The sequence below is a fragment of the Schistocerca gregaria genome, chromosome 2 (assembly GCF_023897955.1).
Source record: "Schistocerca gregaria isolate iqSchGreg1 chromosome 2, iqSchGreg1.2, whole genome shotgun sequence".
NCBI lineage: Eukaryota > Metazoa > Arthropoda > Insecta > Orthoptera > Acrididae > Schistocerca > Schistocerca gregaria.
In genome coordinates, this window is record NC_064921.1 from 325,979,423 (window position 1) to 326,002,557 (window position 23,135).

Below are 23,135 nucleotides of genomic sequence, written 5' to 3' on the forward strand. Positions count from 1 at the left end.
AGTCATGTGGACAAAGGGAGATAACTATGAGGGAAGATACATTAGAGGCTGCACATTTGGGGAGAGAGGAATTATGTAATCACATGGACATGTGTAGTCTTAAAACTTTATTTTGGAGGAGAGTTCTTAAATATGGGTCCTAGAATTATTAAAGCCACATGTCTATTCAGTACCTGGTTAATTGGTTAAATGGATACATACAGAAATCAGCTGTGGTTGGACTATGAAACTGATTACCAAAGAATGTGCCATAAAACTGTTTTCTACATTAACTTTGCAGCTTTGTCTAGAGAGAGAGAGAGAGAGCAGCATGTAGTATGCATATGAAAACTCAACATCAAGTTGCTTGTACACATAAGAAAGAAAACTGGAATACATAGAAATTCAGAATAAATGAAAAACACGCTTACTAACCACATTTTGATAGTGATGATGATGATGATGATGATGTTTGGTTTGGGGGGCACTCAACTGTGCAGTCATCAGCACTCGTACAAAGTCCCAACTTCTACACAGTCCACTCTGGCCACTGTCATGAATGATGGTGATGACAATGACAATGATGAAATGATGAGGACAACACCACATTTTGATAAGCATGTTTAATCATCATGAGCAGCCAGAAGATATAGAAAATTCAACCAGGACCCTTTCATGCCTTATTACAATGGTTGTAAGTCAAGAAACATCAATCAAATGTGTATTCTGTCCTTCAACAGAGGTGAAAATGATTGTGGCTTCTGTAAAAGACAACAGGAATATACAAGATTCCACATCGTTGTTGGATGTCATATATTCTTCTGATTTGCCGCACTCTTATAGACAAATGTGATGAACATTGACATCACAATAGACTAGATCCAGCAAAACAATCTGCTGTTGCTGGCAACTACCTAGAAATGGGAAATTATATGAACTGCAGAAAGACCAAGATACTTTCACCTCCCTTGACCCATTAGACTTGTAATTAAAGAGCTGTTCAAAATATGTGGAGTTAATAATGCAATCAACAGAGACAGCATACCTCAGCACAATGTGAGAATCAATACTAACAGTGTTAGGACATCATCAGTTGAAGAAAAACAAATCTGGTGAGAATACACAAACTGGGTGAGGGGCAGGGGGTCTTGAATCTAGGGTAGATAGACCAGGTGTCAACAAAATATTAAGTTGCAAATGCTGGTATTTGCAATTTGTGCCCAGGGTTCCTGCACATCTCTTTTCTCTGGTAAGAGGCTCTTGAAGTCAATTTCTCCTCTGATAAGATTAAAGACCCTTCCATCATCCTGGTGTTTGCTATTTTCTAGGAAGCTACTTCGCACAGAGACACCTAAAGTTTATGAACATTGACCTCACTGAATTATTGTATAGTTTCTACAACAGCAGCATGCCCATGCATCTTTCAAACTGTTTTTACGCCAGGAAGATCTTAAACAGCACAGGGTAAATGTCATTATCACTAGACTGATAATTAATTGGATGTGCTGTAGGATGGTTGTTTTTTTACCTCATTTGTTACCATATGAAGACAATAATAATGATGATTGTGACATATCACCAAAATATTTTGACAATAACATCCAAAAAAGAACTAGCCAGATACACTTATGAGGAAAAACTTTTAATTTATACTGGTGTTCCCAGAGGAATGTTCGACAATTAGGGGGACAACAGGAATACCATTTGCAGCAAAAAATTCATATGGACATATTTCCAATTCTGAATGTTTTCTGAGGTAAGACACATTTAATGCATATTGTTATTTGTTTTCTGTATCATTCAATACATTGTCAGTTTTACACACATACACTTGCACAACAGTTAGTAAGTATTACAATGTGCATTTCACAATGTATCAAGTGAAAAATATGTATTTTTAACATATTAACCTCCAGTATTACAGCTTTTGTACAGTTCACAATAAATGTTCTAAATTCCTACTGTCAATTTCATTGCATTTGTGCCCTCTTGGGCGTATTGTGTTCCTTTTCTGAGAGTTTCTGCATGTTCCCTAACAAATGCAGCAGCTTCCATGATGTGACCAGGCAGTTCATGTACCATATTCACTTTTCATAAATGCAGCTCAGTCTTCGTCCAATCTCATAACCCAAAACCTAATGGCCTAAGGCCTAGCAATCTTGGTGGCCAGTTAATTGTACTGCCACCACTAATGCAGCAATTAGGGTAAATGCAGCTGAGATGTTCCCTTATATGTCTGGTAAAATTTGGAGGGGCTCTGTCATGCTGGAAATACATTGCAGTCAATGTGGCCAAAGGAATGTCCTCAAGGTGTTAAAATTTTTTAAAAATGTGTTTTATCTGGAAATCCATTGAGAATAAGTTTTTTGCTTCAAATAATCTTCCCTGTCACATCCTTGACTACTGACCATTCCTCATGGGACACCCTGATTATTCTGTTGGAAATCATTGTAGAAATGAAATTTAGATTGTCTGTGTTTGATGACCATATGTCATAAAAATGGTCACAGTAGGCTAGGTTGAGCTCCTTGTGCCAAACAACTAGATTATTAGTCTTCAATGATACAAATATAAGCAATAATATTATGTTCTTGATTGTTACTTACCAGCTCCAGCCTTGATTAAACGCTCAACCTTCTCTTTCTTTACTCCATCCTTCACATGGCCAGTGTAAAGCACTGTGTCAACTCGCAACAGGACAGTAACTGTATAATCCTGTTGATTGCTCCTGTTCTTCATGACAACCACAACACTACATGGGATAGAATGGTAAAGTATTAGAAATCTGTATTATGTGAGATGATACTGAAATATAAGTAATGCTAATGATTTATTTGTACCACCACAAATTTATTGTGATTATCAAGCAGTGTAAGTATGTTCTGGAATGAAATGTAACAGATTTACTGCACAGAGACTATGATTTGAAATCTATTCTATCACAGAACTATCTGTTGATTGAAAGTATTGGTAAATATCGAGATTCACATAATACTACCCATTACCATTTATTCCAATTGAAAATGTAAAAATAGAAATGTATATTTTCAAAAAATACAAAATTTAGAAAGCAACAATTAATAGAAGTAGTAATTAAACAGAGTCTGTTATGAACATATTTACAGGACAATTAAGTTATATGTTACCATTTGGGGAAAAAAAAGAGGAGGGAAAACAAGAAACTAAGCTGTAGTGTCAATGATTCTGGCTGTAATTACGTGACAAGGCAATAAAATGCTAATATTCTAATAATGTGTTTAATATTATGTCACAGTTCTGCACATATTTCTTTGTCTTATGAAGCTATTAATATGATGAATACCACTGGAGATCTACATGCAGAGGATAAACAAATGGACCATGTGTTATCCTGAAGATGAAGTTATCAGTCCAAAGGACAATCTGGATAGAGTAAAAACAATATAGACTTAGATAAAATAACTTCTTACCAAATTGTACCACACTTGTAAACAAAGAATGAATGTAAGAAACTGTGTCTTTTTGAGTAAATCATTTTCATCCATATAATGAGAAGAAAATGTTGCAGAAATAGAGTTATAAAAAGTCATCAATGACCCTACATCAACAAGACTCAACTGGCCAGAATGGGAGGTAAATATACAGTTAAATCACTTACAGGACTTCAGTCTGTAAACCTTGAATGGTTTCATAACAACAACTGAAATTCCTGATTTGATCATTTGTGGTACAAGGTATACAATATGATATTGGAGAAGTCATTGTGATTTACAATACATGATTTTAAATCATACAAGAATATTTACATTGATTTAGGCTTAATATTATCACAACTGAAGGTTCATCTTCCATACAATATATTTAATCCAAGTAATTTAATGTTTCTTTTTTAGTATTTGTCAATAAATTTTTATGTTTCAAGATATTCATCTACACTATAATAACATTTTTGCAATAAATATTTATGGACAGCAGTTTTAAATTTTGAAGTGTCTTTTATTGTTTTAATGCTTGCAGGTAGCTTATTATATGATTACTTGTAAAGTATACAAACATGGTAGTGGAAGGATATGTAGTTTCTTGAATAAGAGCTTGCATGAGCTTCTTGATGCAGCATTTTCTATGGTTCTTACAATTCTCTATGTCTGGCGCTAGTGAACATTTATTTTGCACTGTGTGTATATGCATTGTAACTGTTTTTTCTGTGTTTATTATTAAGCTGTTTCCAGAAAACCAGTCTGTAATTTGGGTGGTACAATTTTTAATCTCATGTAATAATTCTTCTTTGGTCCTTCCTTTTACTATCACATTTGTGTCATCCAGAAATTTTATGTAATTACGGCATGGGATAGTCAGTTCCAAGTCATTTACAAAGAGCAGAAACAGAACTGGTCCTAGAATGGAGACTTGTAAAAGTAAGGAAAAGGCAACTACTCCATGGACTAATGCATGGAGTACCACTTTCCTAGCAAAAGAAATGCAACAAGAGCTTGTGTGAATGGTGTGTCCCATTATGTGTTTCTGTGTACAATGCATTGGTCCTTGAACAGTTTCCCTTGTTCATGCTCTTTCCTTCATTTTTGTTGAATGAAGGAACTTCTAATTGTGAAATATTTTGTTCCCCTCAGTCTTTTTCTTTTATTTATATTGAACCACTATTATTCATAACTTTTTTATACCTTTATCTTGAAGATAATTTTCTTTAAGTGACAACTAAAAATATGATAGAGTTTTTAGCTACTGGAAGAAATCTATCTGTATCACTCTTGTGTTTGTAGTCAGTGATATGAGAAAAAGTCTTCAAATTGAAACACCTTTAGTTCCTTCCTTAGCCTCTGATCTTAACTTTTTCTTCCACTTGAATTATTATACAACCACTTGCTGTTTAATAATGCTCTATTCAGATCAGATAATAACTTCAACTTTTAAAGCTGCCTTTAAGCAGTTGTATACATCAACGCTATGCTTTCTATAATTGTTATTTCCTATTAGTGTTACTGTGCATGTGAATGGCTCTGAGCACTATGGGACTCAACATCTGAGGTCATCAGTCCCCTAGAACTTAGAGCTACTTAAACCTAACTAACCTAAGGACATCACACACATCCATGCCCGAGGCAGGATTCGAACCTGTGACCGTAGCAGTCACGCGGTTCCGGACTGAAGTGCCTAGAACCGCACGGCCATTGCGGCCGGCATGTGTGAATATGTGCATATGTGAGTATTTAAATATGTGACAGCTCAATTTTCTGTTCTTTTAGAATGAACAAATCTGGTGAATAACCATACTGAAGGATGAGCAATATTACCTGAATGGTGAGCCAATTACAATATCATCCCTTAGCTCAAAATTGAAATGTATGTCATTAAAGTCTTCATTGAGGTAATATCTGCTGAAAAGACTTTCACTCTGCCTTAGTGCCTTCAGCATAGCAGCACGCTCTTCAACACTCTCTGAAAAATTAGAGAATGAATAGTTATGTTAAAAATATTAAATAAAATAAACAAAAAGTGGTGTCTTCCTTTTGACAGAAATCTAAAATAATAATAAAGAGTAAGGGATTATTTAAATTATGATAGTGGGTATTTCTATGAAATTTGAGATACTTAATTGTTGGGTTCAAATTAATGACGATGTAAATAAAACAGAAAGAAACTTCCACATGGGAAAAATATATTAAAAACAAAGATTCCAAGACTTACCAAGCGGGAAAGCGCCGGCAGACAGGCACATGAACAAAACACACAAACACACACACAGAATTACAAGCTTTCGCAACTGGCAGTTGCTTCCTCAGGAAAGAGGGAAGGAGAGGGAAAAATGAAAGGATGTGGGTTTTAAGGGAGAGGGTAAGGAGTCATTCCAATCCCGGGAGCGGAAAGACTTCCTTTAGGGGAAAAAAAGGACAGGTGTACACTCGCACACACACACACATATCCATCCGCACATACACAGACACAAGCAGACATATCACAAATTAAGGGCCATACACTTGGAAACAAACACTTACAAGGGAGAATGGCAATGGATAATTGAAAGTCTTAAATAATGCACTGTTTCTAGTATAGGATGACCTCCAGGTATCTGCTGTGCAGTATCCATTCTTCCTGTTAGAAGTGTTAGTGAAAGGCATCTTCTTTCATAGCTTATTAATAACCTGGCAGTATTATATAATGTGACTTGGTAACTGAGTGGAGAAGTGCCAGACTATAATTCTAAAGGTTCAGGATGCAATTATCAGTTGGTCCTATGAGTTTTTCAGCCACCTGATGCTTCTTTCACCTAACTCAGAGATTTATTTCTGTTCTATATGGCAATATTGCCCATGGTTCAGAAGCTGCATTAAATCATAGGTCCTCCCTTTATCTGACAGTGTAAGGCAGTTCATAGGCTGAAGGAAGGTTAAGACATATTGCCTTCAGTAGGACCAAGTCTAGTAAAGCACTGTTGTGCTCAAACCAACCTTTGGTTTGATAACAGGTTTACCTTATTTCTAACATGCCTTTCTGGAGCCTTTACCTGCAATAACAGCATCTGCAGCTGTGGTAGTACAGTCTGCATCAAGAGCTCTGCAAACAGCTGAATTTTGAACCATAAAAAGTTGGTGATGGAAAACATCCAGTGCCACATAAGAATGACATGCCAACAGGTCAGCACAAAACAGAACCACACAGGTGAGCTGCAGCAACCACAAGTGACACAGTCTGGCTGGCTGTTGCTGCAGCTCACCTGTGTGGTTCTGTTTTGTGCTGACCTGTTGGCATGTCCTTCTTACGTGGCATTGGATGTTTTCCATCACCAACGTTTTATACATTGACTGTCAGCCCTATAGACGTTGTCATTTTAACTATGAAGGTTGGGCCTTCTACATTCTCACTATGTTGTTTATCACATTTCAATTTTTATATCCACCTGATGATGTAGCTACAAACAACAAACCTGGAAGTACCTTAATAAAATTGGTTCAAAATTCAACTGTTTGCAGAGCTCTTGCTGCAAATGCTGTGATCAAAGAGTCACTTGTAATAAGGATATTGATGACCAGTTACAACAGTTGTTGGGCAAGTTATCTCAGAAGAGGATCCAACATTTGTATGACACCCAAAATGGCCCCCAGAATTCCCAACTGAGTCAGTGCACTCATCCAAGCCCACAGGATTTAAACATCCTCTTGATGAGAGACCAGTCGAGAACTCAAGTGGCAAATTTTGATTTTCATTTAACTTGATTTTGTAATGACTGAAATTAATCCTCTCCCCCTAGGTTCGGATCCACCTCCAAACTGAAGTCACTGAGGCACAGTTTTGTCAGAAGTATTTAGTTACCAAGTTGAGGAAAGATGGTGACAAAGACTTTATGCCAATCTTGGGGATTGGACTGAACTCCAGACACCTCCAAATTGCCTCAGAACAAAGATATTTGTCACTGTTGCAGGTTATTTTTTAGTTGGATGGAACCATTGTGTTTGGCTGCCATTTTGGTGATATTCGAACAAAGTATGCTATGTGCAGATTAGGCTATGTACTGGCACTGGCTTGCACCCTCTTCCCTCTCTCATAATCATACAACAAAAATATGAGACCACGTTATTGTTTCACATGTGTGGTGGGAATAGCAAATATGAAGACACTTGTCGTACATGACTCAAGGAAATCACAGACATTGGCTGAGAGGGGCATTGATTTAAATAACAAAATAACCAACCATATTAAACCCAGGGGGCACATTTGAGCTTTGTACTCTCTTGCACTGATGGTTGTTAGACTGTCAGTAACTGCTGAAGACTCATTTAGAAGACTGGAAACTACAGAAACTGCTGATCTCCCACCCTTAATTCTCCTCTTACAATACTCTACAATTTGAGCCCAATTTTTTGGACCCTAAGCCCAACTTTTATCTTTTCTCTGCCAGTATTTAGTATCTACAAATCACCGAGACAAATACCTACTAGTCCAAATATGTCTCATGTCATTCAATATCAGCAAACACTTTGCAAATGAGTTAAAAATCAAATCAAGTTATTATGAAATAATTTAAATAGCCCACGTGTCAATCTGCAAAGTTTTGTAGCACAGTAGTCAGTGTTGTGTACCAGTAATGAAAAATATACTTACGATAGTTGCTGTTGTACTAATAGTGAAAAGTTTTGATTCAGTTCAGCAGTAAATATTCTAAGTATACTTTTCATTACCAAACAGTGTACATTGTTCTACAAATCCTAGTGGATTGCCTAATATCCTGAAGTTCATTTACAAGTTACTGCAATTTTTAAATTATAGCAGCATTCCACAATAACATCTGCATTGCACTTTCACAATTCTATATCATTTCTTTGTTCCTCTATTTAATTTTTTACATGTGGAGACTTTGATCAAATGAGTCTACGTACCTCCACAATTTTCCCCAGCTGTAGAAAAAAATATGAATGTTGAAGAAGGATGGAGAGAAAAATTGAACACCCAATTTTTGAAACTGGTATTTCTTTCAAGAGGAGGAAAAAGTAACACTTAAAAGTGGAAAAATCAAGAAATATTTTATAAGAATGTTAAAGCAGAAACATTAGGTCAAAGGAGGCACAGTAATAGCAGATAAAGAGTTGGACTAACAATGAAGACATCAAGCAAAATTCAAATTGTAGATTACAGACAACGAGTTGAGAGATCAAATAAGACCTGGAACTTTGGTAGCAATTTGGTGGTGTGCAGACTAGAAAGGAGAATGTACTGAATCTTCTTGTGCAGGTGTAAATATGAAAACTTTAACAAACTTTTAAAATGTAACAGAAGACCTTGCATCATCTCCATGTTAACTTTAATGCCATTTCTCCTTCTGTTTTCTGATATTAAGATATAACTCTAATGCAGATGAGAGCACATAGTAGAATAGTAGATACCAAGCACTGGCAGAGAGAAGATGGATGCTTGGTTATGGTTATAGAGTATTGGTCTCAGACTGTGGACTATTCATCACAAAAGGCAAAGGTCTCAGTCTGAGTCTCCGTCTAACATAAAGTTTTAATCTGTTGTTTGACAAACATTTTTATGATTTGCTTAAGAAAAATGATCACTCACTTTCTGGATATTTGTAAGTGTTTGTGATGTCCTCTCTCTGAAAGCGACCAACTGCTTTTGTACTGATGTTTTGTCCAATCCTATAACAGAAATGTTTCATGTCCTTTAAGTATTTGCAAGATTATTAATTAATTTACATTTAAATGAGAATTATTGTCAACATAACATGTGCAAACATTTATCACATTTGTTCTTCAAACATGCAGAGAAAATAAAAAACTCATATTTTTCTGATATTTTATGTTACTGGTATCTCAGTTGCAAGTGAGCTTAACAAAACAAACTAAGGAGATCTCATGAAGTAAAATTTGCATTTTGAAGTACTTAAAATTGTTAAACATATGCATGGCCAACAAACAAAGAAGATAAAGAAATGCCTTGCTGAGATACCTACCCAAGCATGTCCTTGCGAATTAATTTGAGTGGTTGAGTTGGGCCACTGTAACGCCAGAATACTTTGTCAGCATTGACTTCAGCAAACACATAACCAGAGTCATATGGCCGAAGAACTTCACCCTGTTTCACAGCTACAACTGGAGCAGGCCCACAGCGGTACATGTTGTCACTCAGTTCCTGTGGTGTTGAATCAACTGCCTGCCAACCACCATAGTGGGCTCCATCTCCAGGCATCAGATCAGGACGTTCCATCCATACTTCAGACCATACGTGGAAGTTCCTGTGCAAAATATGTCTATGTAGACTTTGTATGCCATTATGACCAACATAATCTACATAAATATCTGAAATTTATGGCCTATAATTTATAACTGAGGAATGTTCATTTGTAACAGAATAGTTCATTTGTTGTCACCCACAAGTGTCCACACGTATACAGTAATCTGTTTGTAATTAATGTGCACTAAAAGAAATGTAGTGTGTAAGACTTGTGCAACATGTTTAGAAGTTGGGGAGAAATACATCATAAATTCATAGCATGGTGTTATCTTAGCGGATGTCTCTTTAAAACATTTTGCTAGCAGCAGTGCCAAAAATTAGTACATTCATTCAAACAGTAAAGTTTTTTAATAAAGTGTCTGAGAGAGCTCACACAGCAACAAGTCCTGCTGCATCAGCTATGTTATTTGAACATTTAACACATTCACTTTACCAAAATCTGTGATATGAGACTAGAACTATCAAATCAGTATACATTGCAAGAAAGAAAGTCCACATCACAGGACTTTTACACGCATTATATCGAAACTGCCCACATTTTAGGATGGAATATTGTGAGTTGTTTCAGGAAATGGTACAAGATGGTAAGGACATTGCCACAAATAATGATTTGATGTGGCAAAGCAGAACTAAACTTGAATGTAACTGTAAACCACCTTAAATTTGTGTATTTGTGTGCAGACAATAAACAGATTTTGCACAAATGGAGATCTGTGAAGAATGAATTAATGTGGCTTGCTACCAGGGGTTGTCACTGGAACAGTCACAACAGCAGGTACAATAAGTGGACAAGGGAAACTGAATATGCTGTTTGCATCCATACTACTCAACATTTGTGTGTTACATGGCTATAAGATATTTAATTTAACAGGATGGCACACCACAACATTAACACCAAGTTACATGAAATTATTTCGATGACAGGTTCCGGATACTGTATAGCAGGATATGGTGCAATTGTTATCTGCACTTAAATCTACTGGACTCCTATGTGCACCATGACAAAGAAGAAACATTAGCAGAGCATTGGGAAGAAACTCAAATAGCACAGGCACCAAGCACATGAAACATATTGACAAAGTTACTCAAGCAGTAATTTAACAATATTACGAAAAGTACAGTTGCTACTCAAAATTTAAAGAAGATGCTGCAATAAATCACACTATCAAAACTTATTTGATGCTGATGTTGTCATTTTTAACAACTGTAGTTGTTGGATCAATTGAGATGAGTATGATCATGTACACGGTCTGGACTGGAAAATGTTCCATGCAGCTTAAGGTAAATTACACAACTTATATCATCTTCCCTATGTAACTTGGGTTTCATGAAACATTTTTTATCCAGTTTTATTTTTCCCACCCCATACTAACAATCATTTAGTTTAGTATTATTTTGTCTCCATCTTTTTATTTTCCTGGAATATGTGTACATAATTTTGTCGCCCTTTAGATGGAAAACATATATGTTTATCCTTAACATCTGTATACTTTTCTGTGTGAATGATGTCCATCTGGCGTTTGTAGCACTAAATGTACAATAGAGTACTGTGATCCATTAGTTAAAACTTTCAGGCTGAGAGGCCATGATCGACCAATTAAACTTCTTTTTCCTGACGTTTCGTTGCCAACTGCGGGCAACATCTTCCGAGGTGAGTCAATGACTGGCAGTCAGTCCATGGAGGTACTGTTTACATAGAGTGCATAGAGGCCATCATCAAATGTCATGTGGGGCTGACTGTAAGTATATCTCTGGCTAACATGATTATTCTCAATTGAAGGTAATCGATTGTCACATCGTTGGTGCAAAGTCTATCACCATGTCTTATCGAACATAAAGCCTTCCTCTTTTCTGATAAAATTATTGTGGTGTTTCTGAACCTCTATAGCTTCTCTATACATGTGTTCATAATAATGCAGTGTCATGACAAGCACACTCATCTCACTAAATTTTATTTCATGATCACCGTCTTTAAAAACATGTTCCGCTACAGCTGATTTGTTGTTATGTCTCAGTCGAAAGTTCCTTTTGTGTTTGGTTAAGCAAGTATTAACACTTCTTTTTGTAATTCCAATATAAACCTTCCCACAGCTACATGGAATTTTATACACCCCTGGAGTTGGTAAGAGGTGTCGAGCATCTTTTGCCAATCTTAAACACTCGCTAATCTTCTTGGTGAGTCTCAAGATTATTTCAACTTGAACTTTGGTCAGTAATTTCCCAATATGGTCCATAATATTATGAATAAATGGAAGAAAAAATGAAACAATTTTTAGACCCACCAAGAAGATTATTGAGTGTTTAAGATCAGTGAGAGACACTCAACACCCCTTAGCAACTCCAGGGGTGTATAAAATTCCATGTAGTTGTGGGATGGTTTATATTGGAACAATGAAAAGAAGTGTTAGTACCTGTTTAACAGAACACAGAAGGAACTGTCAAATGGGATGTACTGACAAATCAGCTGTAGCAGAACACGTTTTTAAAGATGGTGATCATGAATAAAATTTAGTGAGAGAAGTGTGCTAGCCAGGACATCGCATTATTAAGCACGCATGTGTAGAGGAGCTCCACCATAATTTTAATAGAAAAGAGGAAGGCTTAAAGTTAGATAAGATATGGCGGTCGACTTTCCACCAACGATGTGACAATCGTTTATCTTCAATCAAGAGTAATGATATCAGTCAGAGATAGACTTACAGTCAACCCCAAATGATGTATGGTGGTGCCCTCTATGCACTCTATATAAATGAGACTTCCATGGCCAGGCATCCAGTCATTGACTCACCTCAGAAGTTGTTGCCCACAGTTGGCAACAAAACATCAGGAAGAAGAAGTTTTACAGAGCGACCACAGCCTCTCAACCCGGAAGTTATAACTAACAAAGACACTGGCCATGAAAGCCTTCACATTACGAGTACTGAGATCATTCATGAAAATATGCTGCCATCTTTGCAGGAGAAGTAATAATGTCAACCAGTAGTTCTCATACTCTTAAGTTAAGGGATAATTCTGGAGACTAGTAAGACGTAACTTCTATTACCAGTAATGACTCACTGAACATTTTTGAGCAGCATTTAAAAATTGATGCACTCAACATGGGTGTTAAATAATCTTTGGTAGAGTGGTGATGCGCTTTTTGTGAAATCATGCTGAGTACACTTATAAGATCAGTATTCAAGGGACACTACAGATCATTTCAATTGCAACACATATGTTATATTTTATAAGGTACACAAGCTGTGTTGTGTAATGAATGTAAAGAAATATGGGAATTTTATAACAAGTTCCATAAGGTCGGATGATGGCAGCATAAGACTGTTGAAACTGGATTTCTTGGAACACTAAGCTTGTCATCACTGTGACCACAGCATAGAATATATGTTCTTCATTCCCTCCACATATATGTTGGTTAATGACCACAAGAACAACATGAAACAATTGATATATGTGTGGAGGCATAGAGACAATGGTTTTCTTACAGTCAGTGTAAGACTGAAAGAAAAAAGAAAGAGAGGAATAATGATAATATATATCTTGGCTCAAATGATATATGTTGCCTTGAGATGGATTATGAAAATGTAGATGTAGTTAACAAAAATATATATTGACAGTTTTAAAATATGAATTTTTCTTCAGAGTATGCATATCTGTGAAAAGAACAATTTTAAGAATAGAGATACATCCACTTTGACAAGACCTGATGTCCTACCCTAGTTAGAAACATATAGTGACTAAATATTATATAAATATTTCATGAATACCACTTAAATACTGTTGTTTATTTTCAGAAAATCAAAAATAAACTAAAAAGAATTTAAGATAACTGCAAATAATATGAATGGTTTTTCAGGAAGTTACTTATAATTAAGAATATTTGACATGTGCACATGTATTCATTAAAATACTTGTGGGGTCAAATTTGATTGCTCTTTGCAACAGACTAAAAGTATTGTTTGTATGTAGTGCTTTTTATCACTTTTTAATAAAGCCATCTTACCATATGGAGTCACTGTTCATTTCTTCCATGATCTCACCCTTATCATCAACAAAATAGTCAACTGTCAGACTGTTTTGGGTGTCATGGGCAGCTGAGTATGTTGTTACAGTACGTGCTGGTAGACCCAGTGCTCGGCAAACTGTAAAGAAGTAGTAGTTTCCTTTATTTGTGAGAACCATCTTAGTAAACCAATTACAGATGTTATAAGTGACAGCAAAAATACAAAATGAAAGAAAGAAAAAATTATTCTGAACAAATAGTACCAACAGACAAGTGTCTGTTGGTACCACACTTTTTGCATTTTGAAGATAAGTACTGGCCTGTCTCATAATTTACTAATTTCCCCAATTGATTCTTGCTTTGATGTAGTAGTATAAAGAGTTATGACAGACTACAACCTTCCTGGAGATGGAAGGTGGGTGACATCTAGGTACAGTTATCATATCTTCAGGTGAGTGGTCACCTGAAATTTGTTTTATTTACTGCTTCCATCCCAGAACTTCTATTGTCACATTACTTTTGCTATATTATTGACTATAAACTAAGCAAGAGGACTTTCAGCAAAAATGTATTAATGATATTTGTCGAAAATTACTGAGAGATCAGCACACTTTGGGCTATAACACGCAATTATTTTAGAATAAGCTGAGTTAAGTGAATGTTTTTAAAAAAGACTGAAGAGCAGTCTTATTGTATGAAGAATTAAACTTGCATTACATGACAACTGAAATGCTGGAGCATGAAACAAACTTGAGAGGATGTGCAGCTTCAGTTACAGGTGAGCTGAGCACTTGATAGGGTTTGTATATTTTTTGATTGAATGATTCATAGTTACAGGCAGAAACAAGCTGCATATTATGTACCTGTCAGTGGCATTATCTCTAACATCATTTTGTTGGTATATTATCAAATAAAAACTGCCAATACCTTCTTAAACCATTACAAGTGGGAAATACAGTAGGAATTGAGACTCAAAAACTAGTAGATAGGTTTTGGTATTTGAGCAGCAAATTAACTGACAATGGCTCAGATGGGGAAAACATAAAATAGAGAGATAGGCAATAGTAAGAAAAGTACTTCTAGAAAAGAGAAAACTGTTAGCATTTAATTTAAATTAAAAAGTTAGGACAGTCTTTTCTGGCAGTATTTCTCTGCTCTCAATTGTATCCTTGTATTGGATGGAACCGGGTCAGACAAGAAGAGATTAGATGCCTTTGCAATGTGATGTGGATCTACAGAAGAGTGCTGAAAATTATAGGGTCAAATTGTATAAATAATTAAGACATACTGAATCACGTTTGGTAGAAAAAAATGTTTGGTACAATTCGAGTAAAAGAAGGGATTGGTTGATATGGCAGGTTCTGAGGCATCAAGAAATCATTAATTCGGTCATAGAAGGAACTGTGAGAGGCAAAACTTGCAGAGGGAAACTTAGCAGATTCAAATGATTGTAAGTTGCAGTTGTTATGCAGAGATGAAGCCTTACATAGGTGGATAGCATGGAGGGCTGCATCAAACCATTCTTCACGCTGAAGACCACAAAAAGAACACAAATGAAGATTACATATAGCAGTAGTTACTAAGAAAGCCTGTGTTCCTCCTAGATTGTGTGATAAGGATGAATGAAATATCAAGTTAAAGTATTCATTGTTTCTGAAAGATACACATAGCTGCTCACATTTGTAACTTATTTCATACTTTAAGAAATCCACAATAAGGGTATCATGATTTTTATGAACAATCCAAAGCTACTGTGCCAGATACTATCACAGGATTTAAATGAAATATTTAGCAGTGGAATTCAGTATTTTAATGGCTATTCCACTGACACAACAACTTACCAGTTGTAAGTACCCCTGCAAATACCCAGCACTGACCATATTTCACAGGTTTCTTATTCTTGTAGAATTGCTGCAAGATCTTCATACTACCTATCCATTTTGTAGGTGGAGTACCACCACCATAATCATTAGACCAATTGCCCATTACTGCTCCATTGTCGTCTGGAGAGTTTACCTGTAAAATTGTTGATTTATGTAAAAGGCATTGTCAGTATGTAGTAACATTCAGGAACTAAGATTTTTGATACATTAATGGGTGACATACTAATGAATTAAAGCTTAAAGGAACATTTAAAAGCAAATTAAAATGACAGACAAGGAGAAATGCCAAATCACATAAAAATCATTTGCCCATATCATAGTAGACATCTACAGTTTGTTGATAGCTTTTACTGTCATCTATGTAACAGCAAATACATTGTCATTAAATATGGCAGTGCACTGTACACATTGTATGATATATCTTTCTCTGCATTGCTCTGTTCCACAATACTAAAACAACTACTTCGAGAATTCACATATTTCCAGGCTAATAAAGTCCTGATGTTTATGAAAGCTGATCTCAATAGTGTTAATCTACACATCTCTACAGGATTTCTTCCTGTGTCATGTTGTATTTTTCTGTGTCCTAATTTTTCACTGATTATTATTCTTTCTGATATGCTTAATTAATTTTCCTTACATCTGATCATTTTAATTGACTCTCTGTTTCAAATTTATGTTACCAAATATTTTTCTTGAATTTCCACTTACCTGCAATTCAGTTTTTGTTTCATTATTGGTTTTGTAGATATTGGGTGCTCTCATTTGGCCTTATACATCAGCTTAATTCTCCATACAGCATCAAATATTTTTGTATCTTCTTGGCACTGTTTGAGCAGGTATCAATCAATGTATTTCACATTATTTTTTGAACACTTCTCCATTGTAATTCAAATTTTCTGACCTGCACTTCTGTTAAATACAACCTCAGAAGAGAGCAGAACTATGTACAGCTTCTGAAGGCAAACTAATCATCACACAATTCCTTCTCTTTTTTTGAGTAATCAGTCTTCTGACTGGTTTTATGTGGCTCATGGTGAATTCCTCTCCAGTGCCAATCTCTTCCATGCAGAATAGCACTTGCAATTTACATCCTCAATTATTTCCTGATTGTATTCCAAATCTCTGACTTCCTCAACAGTTTTTGCCTTCTACAGCTCCCTCTAGCACCATGGAAGTCACTTCCTGATGTCTTAACAGATGTCCTACCATTCTGTCCATTCTGCTTTTCAGTGTTTTCTACATATTACTTTCCTCTCTGATTCTGCACAGAACCTCCTCATTCCTTACCTTACCAGTCCACCTAATTTTCAACAATCATCTGTAGCACCACATCTCAAATGCTTCAATTCCCTTTTGTTCCAGTTCTCTCACAGTCCATGTTTCACTACCATACAATGCCATGCTCCAAAGATACATTCTCAGAAATTTCTTCCTCAAGTTAAGGTCTATGTTTGATATTAGCAGACTTCTCTTGAGCAGGAATGTGCTTCTTGACAATGCTAGTCTGTTTTTGATGTCCTACTGTATGTCATTGGTTATTTTGCTGCCTAGGTAGCAGAATTCCTTAACTTCATGTATTTTGTGACCATCAATCACAATGTTAGATCTTTCGCTGTTCTCATTTATGCTATTTGTCATTACTTTCACCTTTCATCGATTTACTCTCCATCCATATTTTATACTCATTAGACTGTTCATTCCATTCAGCAGATCCCATAATTCTTCTTCACTTTCACTCAGGGTAGCACTGTCACCAGCGACTCATATTGTTAATATCCTTTCACCTCGAATTTTAATCCTACTCCTGAACAGTGCCAGCTGCTGTGTAAGAGCAAAAGAGCATGTGAACAACCTAATTTTCGACACCTTGCAGATTTATTGGTTATTTCTTAAAGATATCACACTTAAATCTACCACACGGCTGCTTCTCTAGACTCCATGAAATTTGGCATCAGGATAGCGAGCACACCTTCAGTTGTGCACGTCTTAAGGAGCTTTTGCGCATGTGCAACTCGTATGACATAATTGCCTTACGGGCCAAATACATAGGCCTACGGATTTGATAAACAATGTGCACAGCAGTAGCATATTGCGGCAGACTTGTATCCCCGTTTGCTTAACAAAAATCCTGCTATATGACAGCACACTCCTCAGATAGGCTAATTCACTCACTGTATGTTATAGTGAAATTAGATCGCACGTCAGTGTATGTTAAAGTTGTACAGACAGTAAACCTATTTTGTGGGTTTCTGAATGAGTTGTGGTATATTATGAATTTCAGGGACTGAGAATTATGAGGGCCTAAAGTACCTATACATCGATTGTGAGATTGTAGCATTTATTCATGCTTATGAAATCTGTTGATCGTATAGTGCGTCAGGTTTATCTGTTCTGTAGGCCGACTTTATGTATATGAAAATTCACGAAAAGCTGTATGATACGTTTAACTGATATTCACTTAAAATTTTGGATCGACGCTGGTGTGCTTTAGGCCCTTATGGATCTCACTGCCTTATTTGTTCCCTAGTCAACAGGCCAACTTGGTAGACATTACTAATGAAGTTTAGTCATTTGCACATAATATGACACCTTGGGTTGGGAGTTGGTTTTCTATCTTGCGGGAATCGGCTAATGCGTACAGTGTAAACATGAACTATGTTGAATATATTTTAAATGCTATTGGAAAATTAAGGCTGTGAGGATGGGTCGTGAGTCGTGCTTGGGTAGTTCAGTAGGTAGAGCACTTGCCCGCGAAAGGCAAAGGTCCCGAGTTCGAGTCTCGATCTGACATCTGACACACAGTTTTAACCTACCATGAAGTTTGTTATCAGAGCGCATTCCTCTGCAGAGTGAAAATCTCATTCTGGCAACAGAAAAATAAATTACGAGGAAAATTAGCCGCAAAGAAACTAGGGCTCTGAGAACAGATCCTTTGAGAGATTGACGAAATGAAATAGGCATGACTAAAAGCGAATATTTAACAAGGAAGTGTACACTTTGTACAAGTTGTTGCATGGGTGCAGTGTAAGAATATCTTATTTTTAGCCCAGAAGTAAATTCGTGAACTAGTACATCTGTCAGGTATCTTGTACATTTGTCCGAACAAATGGAAAAGCAGGAAAACTACCACTTCCACAAAAATACGAAATGGAGAGTTGCGAAAGATTACACATTATTTCGTTATTACCCTAAACTGTACTTAATTATGTACAAAACAACAAAATTCCACAAGAACAATTCTTTCTTTTGTCAGATGTGTTATGCATCTTATTATTATTGTTATTATTACTGTTATTATTATTATTATTATTATTATTATTGGCAGTGACTGTAGTTGCATAAACTTGCTGATAAGCATAACTGTTATACAGCAGATGCTATTAATCTCACACTCTCAAATTTATTTGAATCTAAAATCTGTGAGCACCCGGAGTGTATACTCACGAGCTGCCACTGCTCCTGAACCTTTCTTTTATTTCCATCATTGCTTCTTTGATATAGAGATTGAACAGTAGGGGCGAAAGACTACATCTCTGTCTTATACTCTTTGTATTCCGAGCTCTTAGTTCTTGGTCGTCCACTCTTATTATTAGCTCTTGGCTCCTGTACATATTGTATGTTATACGTCTCTCTCTACAGCTTAACCCTATTTTTCTCAGAATTTCGAATATCTTGCACCGTTTTTAACTGTCACACGCTTTTTCCCGGGCGACAAATCCTATGCACGGGTCTTGATATTGATAGCAACGTGTTATCAATATTTAACACATCAGTAAATATAGCAGCTCTAGCTATCTGTCTATCTGACCATCCCAATGGGATATTCTTTTTAGCAGCTGCTAATGTTTTTTTCTTAACATGTCTCATGCGAACACACTATATATAACTCATATAAGCTACCAGGGTGCATCTGCATGACACCACAGCTATGAAAATTATCAGATGGTGCCCCCTCTATAATCACAGTTTCCAAAGTACATCTGTACAATGATGCTAAACTTGGAGGTAGCCGGACCAAATATTGATGGTGAATTGAGACAAGTACACTATGTCTTGGCACTGTTTTTCACTATCTCCCTTCTTTCACCATTGTACAACATAAACATGACACCACAGCAAACACACTCGTTACAGGGATCCTTGAGGGCAAATTCTCATACACGGTATTGAAACAGACGATTGGACACAGAGACAGAAAACCCTTACACTTAGCCACCTGAACAATCCCTCGGGGACTCCCAGCCAACAGTGCCATGTGACTGTCTCTTTTGTTAGACATTTACCAAACGCTGCGAGCAGGTATCATTTTAAACTCCATCCGAGTAGTTATTCAGGGTGCTTCTAACAACAAAATTGCTATGCAAGGAAGCTAAGATGTAAAAAGTATTCACGCAGATGATGTGGTACTCACTGCTGCTGAGATGGCTCTGCAGACCCTCACAGGATCTCCGCACTCACTTGGGCGAACGCCGCCGATCTTGCTGACGAGATAAAGGGCACAGTCGAGGATGTCCTTCTCAAACTGGGCATACTTCCAGACACACGGGCGCAGCCGGTTGTAGCTGCCTCTCCAGATGAGGCCTGTGTCATTCAGCACATACTCCTGCAGCAGTTCTTCGCCCTCCAAGAACACCTGGTCCTCTGCCAGGGGAGAGAAACAAAGGAATGAACATTTCCTGTAAATCACTGTCATTTCTTTTTAATCCACACTTTAAAATTACATGAGGCACATAACAGAGCATAAGTTGTGGAAATTTGTGGGAAGACCCATGGGACTAAACTGCTGAGGTCATCGGTCCCTAAGCTTACACACTACTTGATCTAACTTAAACTAACTTAGGTAAGGACAACACACACACCCATACCCGAAGGAGGACTCGAACGTCCGACTGGGGAGACGCGCGAACCGTGACAAGGCGCCCTAGACCAAGCGACCACCCCACGCGGCCAATACGTTGTGGTGGAAGGAATATAAGATAACTATAATTCAGAGATTCGAGGAAATGGTGTTTCAGTGCTGAGAGTGCGACTATTACATTTTGTGAACATTTGCTGGAAGTAGGAAAGATCCTCCCCCCCCCCCCCCCCCCCCAAAGAATGGATACTAACAAAGGTTGAATCAGTGCTCAAGGGAGGCACACAATTTTTATTCCAAAGTAACTACAGCTTTTATAAGAAGAACTGTGGAGGTCCTTTTGAACGAAGAGTAAGGCGTATTCTGCAGCGATTGTTCGTGTATCGCCGCTCTATTCAGCATACAACAGATAACTGAAAAGCACAGTCATTGACTATAAAAAAGTGTTCAGTAAATATATTCCTATAAGACAAATGCTGTGGGGAGTACATCCTGAAACAGGCTTTCGAAGCCATCATCACAGAACTCGTTTTTTTTAAATTTTGTGCAAGGGCACCACTGTTTTATAAGTGACTGGAGCTCCTGCTGAGATCCAATTAATGCCCCACTCCAGCATAGGCTCTGTTGCAGCTGAAACTGAGCTTTATTTCACAAATTCTAACTTTGGTAGATAAGTTTTTACATTTGTTGACCGATAACGTATATATGAGGGCGTGCTAAAAAGTAACCCCTGCGAATTTTTTATGTGTAAGGTCTTAAGGCTTCTTAAATAAAATAAACGTTAGTAACATACTACATCTTTATTCTTCATGTCTACACATTTGAAGCCCTCTGTCGCTAGAGAGTTCGGAAACTGTAGCGCGTAATGTAGCGGTGTGTAACGTAACTATGTCGATGCGTGAGAAACAGTGTGCTGTAATCGAGTTTCGAATTCGAAGAATTCGTCCACACACGGATAACCATCTCCTTCCGCATGACGATGACAGATTACACACGAGCGATGTGATATATGCAACAGTTACACGTTTTGAGTTCACTGTTATTGACCGTTCCAACATACAATTATGACTTGGCCTCATACGAATTCCATCTGTTTCCAAAATTTAAAGAACCCTTTTGAGGAATTCACTTTGGTAGTGAAGGGACGTTGCAACCAGAGGTGAAATTGTGGCTCCGTCAACAAAGTCAAACATACGCTATACAGTGACGGTATCAACAAACAGGTCTCTCGGTGGGAGAAATGTGTTTGTCGTCAGGGTGACTATGTTGAGAAATTAATATGTAGATATGAGGAATAAAGATGTATGATGTTAATAACCTTTTTTTTCCCAAAAAGCCTTAAGGGTTTTCGTATAAAAATTCAAAGGCATTAATTTTCATCACGCCCTGTATGAGTTGTTTTATTGTACACTTCAGCTCTAAACTCTTGAACAATAGAATAATAATCCCATCACTTCTCTAAGAAGAACAGAGTGGACTTAGATGAGGACGTTCTTGTAGCGACTCGATGCAATCGTGCCGCCGTTTCCTCGTTGCAGTGAACTTCTGTCCCTTAGTGAATGCCTCCTAGCACCACGGAATGCAGCGTGAGCACATGTGTAGCCTATACTGCGTAGAACTGACGCCCGCGCCCCGGGACAAGAGTGGGGAAAGAGTGAGGCCAGAGGTCGGAGGCTGTGACCTGTGAAACGGCTAACTCCATCCCGGAGGAACGCGGGGCACAGGCGGCGATCCGACACGCACCATCTCCAGCTTCATCTGCTGGACTGCAGCCGTCTAACTGCGGTCGGCGTACGTCAGCAACGTGGTAGTCTGCTCACCGGAGAAAATCGATGAGGTACCAAAAGTCATGCTGTACCTCTAATATACACTACTGGCCATTAAAATTGCTACAGCAAGAAAAAATGCAGATGATAAACGGGTATTCATTGGACAAATATATTATACTAGAACTGACATGTGATTACATTTTCATGTAATTTGGGTGCATAGATCCTGAGAAATCAGTACCCAGAACAACCACCTCTGGCCGTAATAATGACCTTGATACGCCTGGGGATTGAGTCAAACAGAGCTTCGATGGCGTGTACAGGTACAGGTGCTCATGCAGCTTCAGCACGATACCACAGTTCATCAAGAGTAGTGACTGGTGGATTGTGACGAGCCAGTTGCTCGGCCACCATTGACCAGACGTTTTCAATTGGTGAGAGATCTGGAGAATGTGCTGGCCAGGGCAGCAATCGAACATTTTCTGTAACCAGAAAAGCCCCTACAGGACCTGCAACATGCGGTCGTGCATTATCTTGCTGAAATGTAGGTTTTCGCAGGGATCGAATGAAGGGTAGAGCCACGGGTCGTAACACATCTGAAATGTAACGTCAACTGTTCAAAGTGCCGTCAAGGCGAACAAGAGGTGACCGAGACGTGTAACCAATGGCACCCCATACCATCAAGCCGGGTGATACGCCAGTATGGCGATGACGAATACTCGCTTCCAATGTGCGTTCACCGCGATGTCGCCAAACACGGATGAGACCATCATGACGCTGTAAACAGAACTTGGATTCATCCGAAAAAAAATGACGTTTTGCCATTCGTGCACCCAGGTTAGTCGTTGAGTGTACTATCGCAGGCGCTCCTGTCTGTGATGCGGCGTCAAGGATAACCGCAGCCATGGTCTCCGAGCTGA

At 37.6% G+C, this 23,135-nt stretch overlaps 1 protein-coding gene across 1 annotated transcript in view; it reads right to left on the minus strand.

Moving 5' to 3' along the window:
- LOC126336968 (annulin) overlaps positions 1 to 23,135 on the minus strand; it is a 192,977-nt gene that overhangs the window by 22,636 nt on the left and 147,206 nt on the right. The window contains exons 5-11 of the mRNA XM_050001179.1: positions 20,003 to 20,232; positions 15,547 to 15,721; positions 13,706 to 13,844; positions 9,425 to 9,706; positions 9,031 to 9,110; positions 5,268 to 5,412; positions 2,586 to 2,731 (exon numbers count right to left, since the gene is read on the minus strand). Of these exons, the coding sequence (XP_049857136.1) occupies positions 2,586 to 2,731; positions 5,268 to 5,412; positions 9,031 to 9,110; positions 9,425 to 9,706; positions 13,706 to 13,844; positions 15,547 to 15,721; positions 20,003 to 20,232 (1,197 nt within the window). The remainder of the gene's footprint in view (positions 1 to 2,585; positions 2,732 to 5,267; positions 5,413 to 9,030; positions 9,111 to 9,424; positions 9,707 to 13,705; positions 13,845 to 15,546; positions 15,722 to 20,002; positions 20,233 to 23,135) is intronic.